Source organism: Drosophila albomicans, chromosome 3, assembly GCF_009650485.2.
Source record: "Drosophila albomicans strain 15112-1751.03 chromosome 3, ASM965048v2, whole genome shotgun sequence".
NCBI classification, from domain to species: Eukaryota; Metazoa; Arthropoda; class Insecta; order Diptera; family Drosophilidae; genus Drosophila; species Drosophila albomicans.
Window position 1 is genome coordinate 8,338,825 of NC_047629.2, and position 17,841 is coordinate 8,356,665.

At 38.6% G+C, this 17,841-nt stretch overlaps 3 protein-coding genes across 3 annotated transcripts; 1 reads left to right on the forward strand and 2 right to left on the reverse strand.

Moving 5' to 3' along the window:
* The first annotated feature begins 12,428 nt into the window (after window positions 1–12,428).
* LOC117567079 (uncharacterized) lies at window positions 12,429–15,347 on the forward strand. The gene is made up of 2 exons (XM_034246830.2): window positions 12,429–14,180; window positions 14,237–15,347. The coding sequence occupies exon 1, from the start codon at window positions 12,573–12,575 to the stop codon at window positions 13,494–13,496; it is 924 nt and encodes a 307-aa protein (XP_034102721.1). The 5' UTR covers window positions 12,429–12,572; the 3' UTR covers window positions 13,497–14,180; window positions 14,237–15,347.
* LOC127565623 (uncharacterized) lies at window positions 15,333–16,583 on the reverse strand. The gene has a single exon (XM_052005043.1). It carries the CDS (start codon window positions 16,446–16,448, stop codon window positions 15,591–15,593), a length of 858 nt encoding a protein of 285 aa, XP_051861003.1. The 5' UTR covers window positions 16,449–16,583; the 3' UTR covers window positions 15,333–15,590.
* Window positions 16,584–16,619: 36 nt separating this feature from the next.
* On the reverse strand, window positions 16,620–17,484 carry LOC127565625 (uncharacterized). Its single transcript, XM_052005045.1, has one exon. It carries the CDS (start codon window positions 17,395–17,397, stop codon window positions 16,627–16,629), a length of 771 nt encoding a protein of 256 aa, XP_051861005.1. The 5' UTR covers window positions 17,398–17,484; the 3' UTR covers window positions 16,620–16,626.
* Window positions 17,485–17,841: the final 357 nt, after the last annotated feature.

The window sequence follows — 17,841 nt, forward strand, 5'->3', positions numbered from 1 at the left end:
CTCGCATTTACAGCGCACATGTTGCGCATGTGCAATGAGGCTGCCTCATTGCCCCTTTTGCCTCCTCTTCCATGTCTGACAGCCTGGAGAATACGTGCGTGCCAAGCGGATTTGATGTGCCTCTTCAGCTGGGTGGGTGTGCAAGTGTGTGTGTGTGTGTGTTTGAGTGCACATTCACATTCACATCTGTAACGTCATCATCACGATGATCAGCAACTGGCTGCTAACTGCCAACCGGTTTCTGCATTTATTTTAAATGTTGCAAATATTTAAAGCGGGATTATCCACGACTCAACCAGAGGCCTGGCCTGGTTCTGGACTTCTCTCTCTCTCTCTCTCTCTATCATTCTTTTACCTCTCTCTCTCTCTCTCTCTCACTCTCGGTTGCAAGCCACAGCTGCGTGGCATGTAAATCGCTTGTAATTAGTTAAGAGTCTCGGTGCGTCAACGTTTAAAAGGAGCAGACAATAATTGCTTATTAAAAAGAATGTCTTCTGCAACAATTTTTATGACTGCCAAAGTCAGTGCGAAAATTGACTGCAAATTAGGTGAGCGGAGCAATCAAGAAACCAAAGGCAAAACCTAAATAAATTATGCAAAAATGTGAATAAATAGTGCGATTATCGTAATAAATTATTCTCAATGAAAAATGGAACGAGAAAGCTTAAATAGAAGGAATATTATAGAGGTATAAAATTCAGTTTGCATACGAAGTGAAAATGGAAAAATAATCAGAAAGTTAAGAAAACTAAAGAATTAAAGTGCTTAGGTAACATTTCTGAGTTACGAAAAATAATAAATAAGAGTAGTAAATAAAAAGTTGAAAGGCTAACATATTTGTTCAATACAGCAAATCATTTAAATAGTTGAATAGTTGATCGCATCGATTGAACTATGGGAAATATTTGTTGTATTGGAGAAATACTATTAGAATAAGATATAAAACTCTATTGAAAAATTAATTAAGGTTCAAATTGAATTAATTTATGCTTTAAGTTTCTATTGTACTATTTTATATTTTCTATATAAATTGTAAACTTGATTACTTCCACATTCACAAATCTAAATCCAAGGATAGGAAGAAAGAGAGAGGACAAAAAATTGCGAACAGACTTCAGGTCCTTACAAATATTTATTCGACCATATTGTACTATAATGGTATTTTTATTAATCGAATGGAATATACAATATTAGGAAAAAAGAATAATTATTTACTATTTATTGAGTTTAAGCTATACTTTCGTGCTCTGGCATCAAATTTTAACTTTGATTTAATATTAAATAAATAAATATGCACTTTATTGTTCATACAGGACAAAATTTTTGTAATTTAATTGAATATTTAATTTTTATAAATCTTATAATCATTACTGTTCATTTCGAATTCAATTCGCAACATTTAATTAAAATAAGATGAGATTTTAAATTTAAAAAAATGTATGATTTCTTAAAAGTGACCCTTTATTATTTAATGCTCGCCAAGTAACTCATTTTTTAGTAAGTGTGGTAAGGAAAGCGTCTCTATACTTTTAATTGAGCTGAGTTATTTCGTTCCCCGTTTTATTTTCAATTATATCAATAAATTTCAACTTCATTGCCTGACGTTCAACTTCTCCTCGCTTCGCAAATTAATTAATCCTCACTTGCGTCTTCTCAATATTAATATATTTGAATGTTTCCCTCCCCCCGATTGGATTGTCGTGGCAGCTACTCAGCTTATGTTTTTGTTATTTTTTTTTTTGTTTTTTGTGGGATTCGACACGCCTTCACCGACGCTTTCACATGGCTGACATTTGACAGGCTCCTCGGTTGGCCCCAAAAACCCAGTATTTATGTGGATAATACACTCGTATATCGTATCTCGTGTGTCCCGATGTGTCTCAAGTGTAAGAGTGCAAGTTGGGGCCAAAAAAAGACAAGACCCAAATACCAAGCGGACAATTTGTGGCTTGCACTTTGCTTGTAGTTGTATTAATTCAAAATTAATTGCAAATAAATTACAAAGCAATTTGTGTGTCGGACGTTGCTGCTGTGCTGCTGTGTTGTTATTGTTTGGTTGCTGCAGTTTTTGTTGTTGCGGTTACCACGTCAGCTGCATGCAAGTTGAAATTGGCAGTGCATTTAATTATAAATTAATTATAATGCAAGTTGTACTTATGAACGTCCACGTAATGCCAATAATCATCAGGCGCTGCATTTAGGGGCAATATAATATGCCAAGTTGATTTTGACGTTGAGCTCATTTTTCATATTACCCCCGTCTCCATCTCCATCTCCATTTCCATCATCGTCTCGCCTTGACTTGCCTTAATTTCATTTTATTTACGCAAGACGCAAAAACAAAAAAAACAACAAAAAATGCAAACAGCAAATGGCAAATTGCCTTCGTCTTAATTATGGTAGTATTAAAAAATTATTAACAATGCTGCCAGACGTTGTCGACATTTCTGTGGCCAGAAGTTGAAGTTAGCTTGAAGTTGTTGTAGCTTTAAAAGCGATACGATATGCGTGATAATAAGCCTCAATTGCAGCCGGAGATCAGGCGAAGCGTGTGAAAAGCGCCAGCTGGCGTCCGGTAGCGGCAACTAAATTGAGTTACGCTGTCAAAATCAGTATTTCGCTTTTTTGTTAATTGAATTTCATTAAATTTAAGCAAAGTCAATAAATAGCTATTTATTAAATCTATAGAAGCTAAACTAAATTGTGGAAGTTATTGAAGTTATTTTGTATAGGAAAAAAATACCTACTTACTTTTAGTCTTAGGTGATTTGGCGGACAATCTGGTATATTTAGCACTATATGGTATATTTTAAATGTAGTACTACATCAATATATTAAACTTCGTCTTTGGTATATTTATTTTATTTTTGCGGCATAGTAATTTGGTATATTTTAAAATGTGGTATATTTGGTATTTTTTAAAATTGGATATTTTTGTAAAATTGTATTATTTGGTATATTTGGAATACAATGTAAATATAGTATTTGGTATATTTTCAGTATTTTTGGTATATTTTAAAATGAAGATCGAACTATAGCGTTGGCGTACAATTTGGTATAATTTGAATGTAGTACTATATAAATTTACCATGTAGTATTTTTACAGTATATTTATTTGATAATATGTAGCGGGTATCTCAGAGTCGAGCACCCTCAACTGTAGCTTTCTTACTTGTTGTTAATTGAATTTAATTAAATTTAAGCAAAGTCAATAAATAGCTATTAATTAATTCTATAGAAGCTGCGCTTAGTATTTGTGCATTATTGTTGGGTACACATAAATCACTTGAATTTGCCATTTGAGTATTCGTGTTGACCTTATCCAGTTGCCACTTGAATTCAGCTTTGTTGCATGCATCTCCACGCGAGAGAGCGGACAATTAATTATTGAGTGGCGATTTCGACTACGCTTGTACTACTTATTAAAACGTTAAGCTGTGGGGAAAATAATAATAATCATAAAAGTCAAACGAAGCAGCGTCGGCGACGTCGGTGAACAACAATAGTGCTGCAAGTATTTCGCTCTCTCTGCCCACTGGATGCAAACTAAAGCAAGCTGGACTAGGCAATGAGCGTGCGCATTAAAATAAATTTAATATTGCCGCATGGAGCCGGTTGCCTGTCGCCAGTTGCAAGTTGCAAGTTGCAAGTCGCTTCGAGAGCTCTGCGCATGCGCCACGTTTTGAGCCTGAACTTGGCCGGGCCTCTCATAATTTGCAACCGAGTGGTGGCAAAGCCACAGCGACGATGTTGGTTCAACTTTGCTACACTCAATTAAATGCCTCTCCACAGTATATATCCGTATGCTTATGCTGCTGTCTTTTTTTCTGCCTGTGCTTTTGCTTGCGTTTGTGTTTGTGTGTGCCAGCAATAGTTAAAGCCAAAAATAGCATTTAACTCATTAATTTAACGCGTGATTATGACCATGTTTGAACGACTATGACTACGACTACGAGTATGAGTATGAGTACCCGTTGTCTGCTGGCTGCTTCGTTGGTTGGTTTGGCGGACTAGCTCGGCTCCTCTGTTGTTTTGAGTATGAAAAACGTTGCCAAAAGGCATAATATTTGCTGTTTTTATTGTTGCTGCCGCTGTTTGCTGTTGCTGTTGTTGCTGTTGTTGTTTGTGTTTTTGTTTTTGGCATTTATTTTGCGCTTCTTTGAGTCGTACGTGGCACACTACTTTGGCCATCGCATTGATGTTTTATGCATCAGCGGGACAATTTGGCCAACTCGTTGGATTACACTGTGTGATTATTATCAACTAGTGCGAGCAATGAATAAATGAAAACTGCACAAACGAAAGAGCAATCCTATATTGTAATTGGACACTTTTAATTGCTATACAAATTCGTGTGATTAATAGTAACTAGAATAAAAATTGCATTAACGAAATATTAGTTAAAAAGCCACTTCATAACATTTTTGTTAAATTTCATTTATATGAATATAAACCAGCTCCGATTTCTTCGAGTGTTCTTTTTGTCCGCGTCACAAATTAAATGCACATTTGGTTTGGCACACAGAAAAACCCACAACTGCAACTGCAACTGCAACAACAACAACTACAACAAGAGTAACAGTCTAAACCCACAAACGACGACTAAGCATAAAAAAGATGCCACAATTGCGATAATTTTTCTATTTGTTAGCGCTGCGTTTTGTGGCCCCAAAAGAAATTGGCCATGAGCGAAAACGTACCAGGTTTAAGCCAGCATTAATATTTTATGTGATTATTCGAGGCCAATGAGGGGACAGAGGGCAGAAGCCCAGTTGTTTATTCAACTCAGCCATGCAACTCTCAGAAGGCAAGAAGAAGGAAACGACTTCAACTCGTTGTTGCAGTTGCAACTCGAGTGTAGAAACGTAGAAACTGCAACTCGATAATTGCAATAAAGGCGCATTCTTTGGCCATTTAGCCAAAGGCGCTAATTCGTTTATTATGAGCTAGCCAACTGGCCAACTGGCTCCAAAACTCCCGCAGATCCACAGCCGCAGATGCTGTACTAAATTCACCAAAAAATATGCATAATTTTTCCACTATTTATTTTGCATTTTCGCTTCGGTACTTGGGTGTGGCCCACGCCAAGGAAATGCACAGACAATGGCAGAATGGCAAAACAACCAACGTATAAAGTGCTGCTTTTGTTTGTTCAATATCTTCAGATAGGCGAAAAAGAAGAGAAATGGATATTCACAGTAGAAAATACAGAATTTAGTAAATTGATTTATCTAAATTGATATTTTTAATTACTATTTGCTATTGACTATTGGTAATCTTTTTGAATCACGAGTTGAAAATGATCAGATTTAAGTAAAACAAATATATTTTGATTAAAAGAGTATAGACGAAATAGTTCGGTGGGACTAATCGATTGACACTCTGAATGTATCTGGAGCATTCAGAAATTAATCGTGATATCTGATCACTAATTTTTGCATTCAGCAGGAAACTTTCAGGATTCAGAAAACACAAAAACGGAAATCAAGGGTACGCTTGATAAAAGCTGTGTATATACTAAGCAAGTTCTACACATTTTAGAGTGACTGTTTTTAGCAACCTTTGTGTGTCTAAATTTGACACGAAAAAGGTAGAAAACAAAAAAAATCATCTTAAATTAAATTATTGAAAGAAACAGATGCACTTACATTCTTTGTCTATGTCTTTGACGACAATATCCCAAGCAAATTTTATTGCAACTTGAAAAATGGGATTTCGCTTATATGGGAACAAGGCTTAAGAACTAAAATGTGTTGAAAAGTGTGACCATTTCTTATACAAAACTTTACCTGTTTCGATACTAAATTGAATGATGAAGTATCATGTCATTCAGCTGGAATTGATTACTGGCGAATACAAAGCTTTATGATTACAAATCTGTCTACTTAGCAAATTCTTCTATTACTCTTGTAATTACTATCTTAACAAATATATTTAATTTAGTAAAATTAATGTCATTCAGTTGTTCATGAATAGAATATTTCTTTTATTTCTACTTCTATGTTCAAAACATATGGAATATTAACAATTGCAAACTAGAAAAGTGTTAGTAAAATAAAGCATACTCTTGGCCAGCTGCTTTTCCAAGCCTTTAGGTCTCATACCCTTGGCACTTTGCGTAATACATCCGTCAGTTGGGTTTGCCGATGCTCCAGCTGCGGCTGCTGATGTTTGTTCGCTGCTTCTAATTAAAACATACAATACCCAAATTAATTACTAAAACAGGTTAACTTGTGCGCAATAATAGTCATCTATCCACTCACTTGGCTAGGTCAACAGCGGCCACAACCTGGCGACGTCGATGCGGCTGCCAATGAACCTCACCAAAAGCATCCTCCCGGCTCAGCTCAATACCCCGGCACTTGCCATCGTCATCCTCTGATGTTCTTCTGCCTCACTGTGGCGCCAACGAAATTTGTTTGAATAATTATTGCAGTCAACTGTTGTGGGTTGTCCCTGGGCTCGTTGGCAACGAGCTTTTGCTTCTGCTTCTGCTCCGGCTCCGGCTTCAGCGCCAGCTTCAGCCACGTCAATTGTTTTATTAGTCTGTACAATGCCGTTGGGCGGTGCAGGGGACAACGCGGCGTATGTGCAACGCTTCAGCGTCATGTGTCTTCTATTCAAATATTTTGGTGTACAGCTCGTCTATATATGTATATACATATTTGTATATGTGTGTATATTCACTAATAACTATTTTACCTTAGCGACATGTGTCACTGCCCCCGCTCCCGCCTCCAGCGAACCATCGAGCCCCACACCGAAATTTTTCAGTTATCCTTCGGCTAAAAGTGTCCTCCGCTGTTTTGACTCGCTTACTTCACTCTGACACTGCGCATATGTCAGCTGCGGCCCTCATAACTTATTGAAGCACATAAATTTCACTTAATTGGCATTGGCAAATAATAAAATGCCGCCAACAACAACAAACTAACATATTCAGTAGTCTTTTCTCTCAACTATTGAACTATGCATTACTTCCAATTAGCCCAAAAAAAAGTAATTATATCTTTGGAATTACATTTAGTTATTAATAAAGATGTATATTTCAAGCTTTTTCATTGAAGATATGATTTATTACTGTACTCGGACATTTTTTTTGTCTTGATATCGATGTATGATGAACTAACTTTAGATGCACATTTGGACTTTTGAAAAATATTTCCTCTGGCTACTATTAGAAATTGAATTTAGTTTGAAGAATCTAGCAAACATTGGGTTCTTCAAAAGCAGACTACAAATAATAAAATAAAATTTAAAGTTTGGATTGCGATCAAATCAAAATCTTAAAAGATATTGAAGAAATAATTTTATGTGGCTGCAATTTTCGCTTTATTTCATAATATGGTATTTTTCACGATATATATTTTTATATTTTTAATGTAGTTGAATATTGATATACTAATTATATCTTTTGGTATATTTTAGTATTTTTCGGTATATTTGAACAAGAGAACAAGACACTCGTTGTAGCTTTTTATTATTGAAAAGCTGAACTTCAACTTTATTCATTTTGAGTATTTAAATCAACAATTTTTATTTGAACATGGTTAAAAAAAACATCAAATGTTCAAGAACTCACATTTTTTGTTAGCCTCCGAAGAGAACATAACTCTGGTTAAGATAAGTTGCCCAAGTGAGTGTTTTCTTTTATAGGCAGTCAAAGCAAATGTAAAAGCGCATTAAAGCTCACAGAGTGTTAGTAAATAAAGTTAAGGATGTAATAAATACAAGCTAATGAAATGGGGTATGTCCTTAATGGTTAACAAAAATGCTGAATCTTTTGAGATTGCTCAACTTAAAGATTTTAGAAGATATTAAGAAAACATAAAAGTATCAAATTGCCTGGTCAACTGCACCCTCGTCATCGTCAGAGAATTTGCAGTATAATTAGAGACTATCTAAGCTATCAGATAATCGACATCTGGCTAGTTGGAACTGGAGCTAGAGCTGGAGCTGAGTGCAGGTTGTTGCCCCGCGGTCATCTAAGCATATTTCAAAGCCTAACTAAATACACTTTTAATTATGATTTTACGTAAATAATTATGACCTAAGCCAAAGTAACAACAAAACGGGTTTGCAACTTGGCAGTTGGAAGTTGCCAGTTGGAAGTTGGTAGTCGGCAGTTGGCAGTTTGTGTTTGTGGCTAACAGCAACAAAATGTGGTAATATCCTACGATACCCAGCGGAGTCGAATGCTTTAAATTAATAATTACGGAGAAAAGGCGCAGGCGACTTTCAGGCGCGTCGTCAGTTTGCATGTAGCTGGCAAAACGCGAGTGAAAAAAATAATTAATGCACTTAATGTGTAATTATTTCAATTAAGCGATACGTATATTTTGCAGTGTCCCGCTTCGAAGTTAGCGTCCGGCTTGGCAGTGGGTCCTGTTTCGTTTCGTTCCGTTTTATTCCGTTTAATTGCCCATCCACAAGCTGAGGGGGTTGGCCACAAATTAAGGTCGGCCTAATTGTCTTGCGACTGACTGCGCTTATTGCCCCTCTTCGGCATCGAGCGATCATCGATAGAGACCGGCAACCGCATATGGAGTACTGGCTACATACTGCTGACCACATCAATCAGCCAGATCAGCTAAATGCTATGCCGGCCAATAGGCAACCGGTTTTTTGGCCAACAATTTGACTTAATTATAAAATGTCGTGCGACTGTCATTACAATAAATTTTATTTAGTCAACGCTTGTAAGCCAACGACCAACAACCAACAACCAAAAGCAAAAGCAAAATGCCATTGATGTTAGAGCAAAACTCTTTTTGGGGCTGCCCCTAATCGCGGCATATAAATTAATGTGGACACACAATCGCCAGCGTCAATATGTTGCAGTCGTCTGAGTGCTTCGCTTTGCATGCAGCAACATGCTGCGAGGTGTGAATACCAGAGTCTATAAAAGCTGTAAAAATTATGTTAAATTAAAAAAAATAATATTTATAGTAATAGATGTTATTTATTTTTTAAATTTACATGCCAGCATTACATTAACATTAAGTCCAAAGTATTCTTAACTTACAACTGGATTTCATTGAAAACCATTGCAGCTTCACAACATGCATACGCAACATGTTGCCGCAACATTAATTGTTGCTTGGCATGTCAGCTGCTGCTGCTCATGTTGCTGTAACTGCTGCAGTTGCAGTGCAGCTTATTCTCCTTCTTTTTTTTTTGCCTGCAATTATTGTGCGATTAGAAAGTTTTCCGCTTGCCGCCGCATATTGATATACAAATGCCGCCTAATATTTCTACATATTTTTACATGTGGCAAGGCAAGAAGCTTGTGGCAATGACGTCGGGCTCCGCTTCCAAAGTGGGTTAATGGCATATTTATTTATTACCGCCATTTGACGCGACTTTGGCGCTGCTTTCCAAAGCGTCGTCTTACACTCACGAGCTTAGTTCTGCCCATTTCCTACTTATTACTCTCTCGCTCTTTTCCTCTCTCTCTCTCTCTCTCACTTCTTAGATGTGTGTTGTAACAGGCGCACAGCAAAGGGCAAGGAGAACATCGTTTTCACAGAGACTAGAAGTCAACTCAGGGAGCATTCACAAAGAGAGCACATATTTGAAGATATTTTAGTTGTCAGGCAATTTCTATGTGCCTCAAGTATGAATGTGTGTGTGTGTGCTTCGTGTAGATGTGTGGAACAATTTGATTGTGGAACACTGCAGTGCACTGGTTACTAATTTAGTGAATGAAATGATGCTTCTTATTTCAGTTTATTTGAAAAATTGTTCAAAATATTTATTGCATTTAAATTAGTTTAAATCAATTTTAGAAAGATTGTATATTAATTTATTTCAACTTCAACAATTGTCACTAAACAAATGCATTAAAAAATAAAATATATTTAAAAAAAATTTAAATTCAAAAATGAAAATATTACAAGTAAAAATTTCTTAATATTATTTTAGTTTATTTAAAAAGTTCCTATCACATTTGAAGGCAGCTCAAAGTAGTTTTATTTATTAATTTTTCATGAAATTTCTTTTAGCTTTATCCTCAATATTTAATATAATACACTAAATAAGTAAAAAGTTAATAATATTAAAATAAATAAAAATAAAAAATTAAAAATAATAAATATTAAAAAGAAAAAATTCAGCGCAATTTAACAACTTTTTACTGAAATAAATAGTGTTACTTTAATTACAATGATTTGGTTTTCATTTTTTAAAGCTGTTAAAAAAAACTAAAATGAAAGCTAACTGTGAATCACCCACACACACACACACACACACACTCTCACACACATGCTCTGTCAGTGTCAGAAAAAAGAAAGAAAGAAGACAAATATGTAGTGAATGCTCTTACTCGCTCTCTCCTTTAGTCGCATTCAATTTGATTATGTTATGTCCGGCAGCTATTTTAGATTTGATTTTCACACACATTTTGAGTTATACATTTCGCTCTTTGCTGCATTCTCTCTCCCCCTTTGTCTCTCTCTCTATGTGTGTGTTTGTCGCCTCGAGTATTTTTCATATTTTAATTTAAATTAGTATGTGAGGGAGAGAGCGAGAGAGAGAAGGGGGCACTCACACTTTGTCGGAGAGCTACTCACTGGCAGACAACGAACGCTGTTATAACTCATTCAGACTCATGTTCATGCCCATCATCTGAGACTGAGACACATTCTGCGCTTAACGCGCTGATGTATGCTAATGAGCCGCATTGTGCCGTTAGTCCGAGAGTCCTGCTCCAGGGTTGTCGAGTCTCTAACTGATGCTGATGGTGATGGTGAGCAGGAGAGCAGGATGGTTGCCTGCCGTCCATAAATATGCATAATGCAATTAACAACCAAATGTAATTGCGAACACAGAAAATAGAAAAGCGTAAAAAGCAAAAAGCAGAAAAAAAAAGATAAGCATGCAAAAAACACAATCATCCACCCGCCTGACAGTGACAGTGACTGCCAACAGTGACTGCAAACAGTGACTGCAACTCGTCAGCTGTCAGATGGCGCCAGCAGCTGGGCTGCTGTCTATGGAAAATAGTTGGATTTATTTCTTTGCATACTCGTACAACTTTCCAGGCTCTTAACCTGTTTCCCGAGCACATTTTAATTAGGCTATTGAACAATTTGAGAACGCATGTTAGCTGCCTTTAGAATTGCCACCGCCTCCACTTGTAAACCAGTTTCAGTTCGAGACTTCCACAATTCGATTTTGGCCATTTGGCCACTTGGCTCTTAGATCCGTCTCTCTCAAAATCCGTTGCGAATCTGTGCCAAATTTCGCATAAAAAAGCGCCAACAATTCACAGCCAAAAACAAAAAAAATAAATAAAAGAGACACCAAATAAAAATAAGACAACGGCAAAAAACCGTTGCGTGGCTTAGCAACTTGAGACTTCAGTCAGCAGCTCAGCTCAGTCTCAGGAGCAGCTGGAGAGGGAAAGGGGTCGGGGAGGGGGAAGGAAGCCAACAGACTGTCTGCAAGCCTTTTTGGCTGAGTTTGGCTGATTGGGCGCGAGTTTGGCTTGTTTTGCATTTCTTTGCTAGTCGCAAGTTTTGTCTCATGGCTGCGTAATAAAATGCATTTTAGTTTGGCTAAATGTTCAATTAAAGCTAAACATGCGCAGTTTTTTTTGTTGTTCACTGTCACAACAGCAAGGAAAGGCGCAGCAGCAGCAGCGATTTCAATGTGGAGACAGTATTCGAAACAATTCGGCAATCTATCTCTGTGTATGTTGTGTGTCTATCTATCTATCTATCAATGATTATTTCAGTAGACACGTTTGAAAACGACAAATGTTTGAAATCAAAGTAAACCTATACTCTCTAAATCAATTGTGGTTTTCGTTAACAAGACTATTATTATTATTACTTACTTCTTATGGTTATGGCTGGTACCTCTTTTCTGGCCACCATCTGTGCCGAGCGATTGACCAAGTTTATCACCCGTTACTCCAAGGTCCAGTTGAGCACGAGCAACGTCCCCAGCAGTGTCCAAGATCATCAACGTGTCGCTGCCATGGATCGAAAGTATTCGCAACGTCATGAGAATGTCCAGACTGTGAAGAGCATCTATGGTTTTATTCTGGGATCGAACAATCGATATCAACATCTCCAACGATCTCTACTAAGGCGTCCTGGACTGCTCGATGTCCAACAAGAATTCCTTGAAAAGGCCTCAGTTCAAAATTCAGAGCTAAACGGAAATTGGAATCGGGCATTCCGAAGATTTCTCTTTGACAGTCCCAGCAACTATGTAGTGTGACGACTTACGATCAGATGATCTTCTAACATTCCGACTGCAGTTTGACAACAACATGGAATTATTCATATGTTGTTGTCAAATTGCAGTCGGTTTGTTCAGGAATTTCTTTTGCTGCTCTCAATATGCTCATAGAAATACAATTCGTTTATTTTAAAATTCGTTTTGCCTTGCCTTTCACTATGAAAATAGTTTTAGTTTAAACTCATAGTTGGCTCTGCTGCTGCGTCATGAAATGAGCAACTGAAAATTACAAAGTAAATTTATTTTCCACACATTTCGTTTTTCTTTTGGCCTTACACAAAATCCAAATATTTATTGGTTCCGCTGATTTACTTGATACCAAAATGCCGCAAATTGCCAGACCTCTGAGTACGGGCTGGAAATGTCTTTTGGCCCGGAAATACGACGTAATTCCGTTCAATAAAGCCTTCTTTCATCGCTCCAATAAGTTGTCCAGAAAGGATACGGGATCCCCACGGGATCCCATGGACTGTCCCAAGACAAAGACTACGGAATGCCTGACACTCAAAAAACGCAAATGCAGTCCAACCGATCCACCAGTTAGACCGTGCAGCGAAAAGGATTGTGAACAGCAGCCAAAAATATCCTGCTGCAGGAATACGTCTCTCTCCAAGGATGTTTGCCAGCCGTCATCGTATAAGGACAAGAAGAAGACCCACAAATGGGAGTCGATGTGGGAGTCGACGCCAATGAACATGAAAACTGAGACAGCTCTAATGTGGGATTATCCAGCCGAGTGCTGTCCCAAATGCGACGATGTGCGCTTCGATGTGCTCTACTATCGACCCTCGACCAAGAAGCAAGAGTACCAACGCACATGGTGGGAGTGCTGTCCTCGGATGGTTCCGAAGCGCGTCTGCTGCTACTGTGATGCCATTCCGCCCGAGAAGACGCGGCGCTGCCTCCCTCTCTGTCCGCGCACCGCCTGCAATCAGGATCACGAGGCAAGGCGTCTGAAATGTCTTAATGACAAGAGCAAGGACTGCATGCGCTTGACCATGCCCTGTTGTCGGGCTGCTCGGGTGCCGCCCGTCTGTAATATTGTGCGTCGTCCCTTGGACTGTACCAAGACGAAGTGCCCGTTTCCCAGCTACTCGGAGTGCCAGCAAATGGAAGCCGCTAACATTCCACAAAGGCCGCCACAGTGTCGCTGCTTAGACCCGCCATCCCAGTGCGATTCGGTGCGCGCGAAGGCGAACATGACTCACGAGCAATTGAGAATGTGCCCATGCCCCAAATGCCCTTAATCTGTATCAATATCATGATGGATCAGTACAATGCAAATTGTTATAAACTGTTGTATTTATGCTGCACATCCTCGCAGTATCTATAAAACAGTTTGAAATGATTTGCTTGCAATTTCAGAAAATACTTTGAATTCAATAGCTGAAGGGGGAACCAATAAATACAAAAGTCAACTATCACCTCCATTCATTCTTTGATGTAACTGAAAAACCAGAAATTGCTGCTTAAGCGCAGAAATTTTTGCAGAAACAAACGATTGCAATGTCTAACAACTGCTTCTTCACTGTTAAAAGGAAAGAACGAGAAAGTGAGAGAAGGACATGCAAGGAACTGAATAAGTTATTTTTTGTTGTTCAGTTGTGTTGAGTTGCGTACTTTTGATCCTTAGGTCGGTCTTGTTCATGTGATTACTCTCTCTCGAGATGTTTCTAGATTTTCATTTACTAGCATTTTCGATCTATCGTGGCCTACCTCTCCTGTATGACAAATATTGAATAAGTGTGTATTTCTTTATTTGGTATTAAGATTGAGTAAAGTAAATTCTCGATTGCTACCAATATTACTTTCCACAAAAGAATAATCTAACGGACAAATTTAAAGATTAAGCAACGAGCGAGGGAGGAAACTAGCTTGGAGAGCAAAAAGAACGATCTAGATCATGGAATCAAAATGAACCAACAAACTTGGTCAGAAAATTGAATTATGTTCACACAACACTTATTCCAAAGTTATATTCTTACAGCGTTGATGACAATTTGAATTTGTTAACTTATTTTTGGTAGTTTTCAAAATACAAATTTCAAATTTCCTACATCAAATATTATTAGTTTTGCCCATTCCTTCAGATTTGACACTTCATACATTATTTTTATTTCACATCGCTTTGTTTGATATTCAAAGCTTTCCTCTTTATATATTTGTTTACAAAATTTCGGTTATTTGTTAAAGTCAGAATGTCGTGCGTGATTGAGATTGGCCTTTATACACGTAATGCTTATCGTTGGATCCAGAAATCTTGGAAACCTATAATGCGACATGCCTCTTCTAAGCACTTGTGGCCAGGATCTCAGGAACTCATGAATATTGGAGGTGTTTCGCATTTTAATGGCGACAGTGAAGTCGATCAAGTGGCACGCGGCTTTCTCAACAAAAACACAACATCGGATGACCAGCATAAGATCGGCAAATGCACACTTCAGGGAAATACAGCTCAAGAAGTTGAAGGACTATGCACAAATCAGGAGCTGAAGCAAGAACTAGACCAGCTCGGTGTAGATTGCAAGGCAATGGATGCCTTAATCAATAAGTGTGCTGTGGCAGTTACCGAATTAGAGAAATATCTTAGTATGAAAGGCACAAAACCCTTGGCGACGGGCGATCTTAAGGAAGCGCAAGATGCGCTGGCAGTGGCTGGAATCAGTATGCAAGATGTGGAACAGTCCAATATAATTTTCAGAGGCGCTATTAACATTGTTAGGTCAGATTTACATAAAGATCTGCCGCAAGTAAAAAGTGAAGGCGCTTTGGGTAAAATTCAAAATGAAACCCAAGGCAACATCTACAGTTATAAAGCATTTCCAACAATTGAGGTTCCGTTAGCTCCTCCAGCCCAGAAAACAGATTCAAGTGATGCATTTGATCCCGATAAATATGATGTAAGTACCGATACGACAGAAATTGAGAATAGTCAAGAGGCACAGATGCAGACTGTACTGGATGATTCCAAGTCGAGGATTCTCATGCGTTATGCACTTCTTAAGGCGCTCTATGTTTTGGAGGCTGGCGGGAAAAATTGTAAAGCAAAAATTGTATTCAACGATCCAAAAAAAATTAAAGAATGAATTTAAAATGAATTTTATTAAATTATTCTCAATTTCATTTAAAGTCACAGTCGATTGTAGTTTGCCCTCAACAGAGTGGATATTGTATGCTGTGATCAGACTACAATCGTCAGTGGCGTCAGGCAGGCCAAAAAGAAACTGTGATGTGAAGAGGAGTCCCCCTATGAATACTTCTCAATTTAGGTAACTTCGCTTGACTCTACGATTGCGATCCTTCGTCTGTTAAGCTCCCAATTCGCTTAGAAAGATTTCTGCCTAGCCTGTGGGACACTCAGACTTTAATTTAAATTGCTTTTGATGAAGTCCTTCTCTGATTATTTCACATATGCTCGGCGGCACCCGATTGCACTCCCGTTCACGCAGAGGACGTTGCCACTGTCTCGTCTCCGAGAAACTCTTATGCGGTGCCCGTAGCCTTAAACATTTGTTGAGCTTTCGCACCCGATGGCAGTAGGGTGGACAGCGAGCTGGCTTGCAGCAGGGCCAATGGATTTTGGTGCACTTGTTATTCTGATCAGGATCGGTCTTCTTGCAGACGTGGCGCATTTGCACATAGTCGAAGGTGCAGGTGACAGCGGGACAACGCTCCTTGACCCTTCGCTGTATTTCGGGCGGCTCGATGGCATCCAGACAGCATACTTTTTTCAGGCGCTCCTTGATAGGCGGACATTCGGTCCAGGTACGCTGAAAGGCACGTTTCTTGTCCGACGGATGGTAGAACATCTCATCAAAGCGCGGCAGCATCTTCTTACAATAAAACTGCTCCTTGGCCTCGCACTTGGGCTCCCACATCGAGCGAAAGGGAGGTCGCTCCTTCGGCTTGGTTACTGACGGCTTGAACTTCTCGGGCGGTGGAAACACCATGCGTGAGACACAGCAAGGCGGTTCGAATTCTCCATCTTTGGTCTGTCTTTGAGCTTCCACCATGTGTTTGTCCAATGGTATTTTATTAGTTAGATAATCTCGTGCCGCGCCACATTTGTCCTCGACCACAAAGCATTTGGGATTAGGTGAAACGCAGGGCGGATCCGAATGTACGGGTTGCTTGCAGGAGTAAGTTCGAACTGTAGTTATACCAATGCGACTGCCGTAGACTCGTCCAAAATAGCGCATTTTGAATAATTGCTGCCGAAAAATGTAAAAAGGTTTCGAAAAAGAAATAATTTTGAATTTTGATTGAAAATGTCTAAACAAATAAATATTCCATATCTGTAGTTGTTCCGGCTAGAGACTAAAAATAACTTTATAGAAAAATGCCCGGATTACTAAATTCTTGACAACCTCATCTGCTTTATGATAGAGCACGAGCTCGCCTCTTGAATGGACAGTAGTCAACTAATGCCTCTGTGCATTTTTTAAGCATCCCAGCATTATGGTGAAATAATTTCCACATATCGCAAAGGTTTGGCTTCAACTTGCACGCACATTCGGTTGGACAATACTGAGGAATACACTCCGCATCACACTCTGAAAAGCTGGGGAATGGTGCCTTCTCCTTTGTACAATTTTTGGGTATTTTAACAATGTGGCATTTCAATTTCGGATATTGCCCCAATCGAATATTGTACTTGCACAGCTGTTCCATTTGAAAAGCGTACATCTCGGCTGCGGTTTTCTCCTTTTGGGGTGGCGGCCTTGGGCGCCGCTTCATGGGCAGATTGACTTCTTTATCATAGCAACAGATTGGCTTGGGTCTGAGCCAAATGTGTGGACACTCACACCAGGTACGTTGGTAGCGACGCGACTTATCCGAGGGTCGATAATAGACCATGTCGTGCTTGAATAAATCGCAGTCAATGACGGCCTGTTCTCTGTTTAGAATTTCCAGCAACTGCTTGGAGTACGCATCTTCCAGCACCTTGGCACTATCCACTCTCTTATAGCAACGATTGGGTATTGCAGTCGTTTTTCCACAATGCGTCTTATGTATGCAATTCGTTTGCATTTTACAGCATTCACCTGAGCTGGCATCGTAGTTGCCCCAGTGGTAGGCATAGTGTGGACAGATGTGAGGCGTTAAGCGCAGTACTTGTTGTGGTTTCAAGCGGCATGTTAAAATCATTTTTAATCTCTGTAGACCTGAACAAAAAATTTATTTTGGAATTGCCAAAAAAAGGAATAGTTTTGAAAGCATAGCTATGTATGAAATGTTGGTCGTGGCATATTTCGATTCGGATCAACATTCATATAGTTTTCAAACAATTCGTCAATGGAAGAAAATGCATTAAATTAAAGTCAATTGCGAACAGTGTATTTACACTGCATGAGCATTCGATCGCAGACAAAAAAGAATGCAGGTTTTAGGCGAGGACAAAATATACTAAGGTTCATTTTAAGTCGCATCTCTCTATCTCGTTTTAAAGCATTTGTATGTGGTATATTCCATTTTACAGGCATTTTTAAGGAGTTTGTCGTTTTGATATAAATATGGCTATACGGTCTCGATCGATGTGGGATATTTTGAATATGGTACTATTCCGATATACCAAATGTATCATTCGGTATA

Bases quoted from the DNA above. Each gene is read 5' to 3' on its own strand.
- LOC117567079 (XM_034246830.2), top strand. From the start codon at position 12,573: ATGCCGCAAATTGCCAGACCTCTGAGTACGGGCTGGAAATGTCTTTTG.
- LOC127565623 (XM_052005043.1), bottom strand. From the start codon at position 16,448: ATGCGCTATTTTGGACGAGTCTACGGCAGTCGCATTGGTATAACTACA.
- LOC127565625 (XM_052005045.1), bottom strand. From the start codon at position 17,397: ATGATTTTAACATGCCGCTTGAAACCACAACAAGTACTGCGCTTAACG.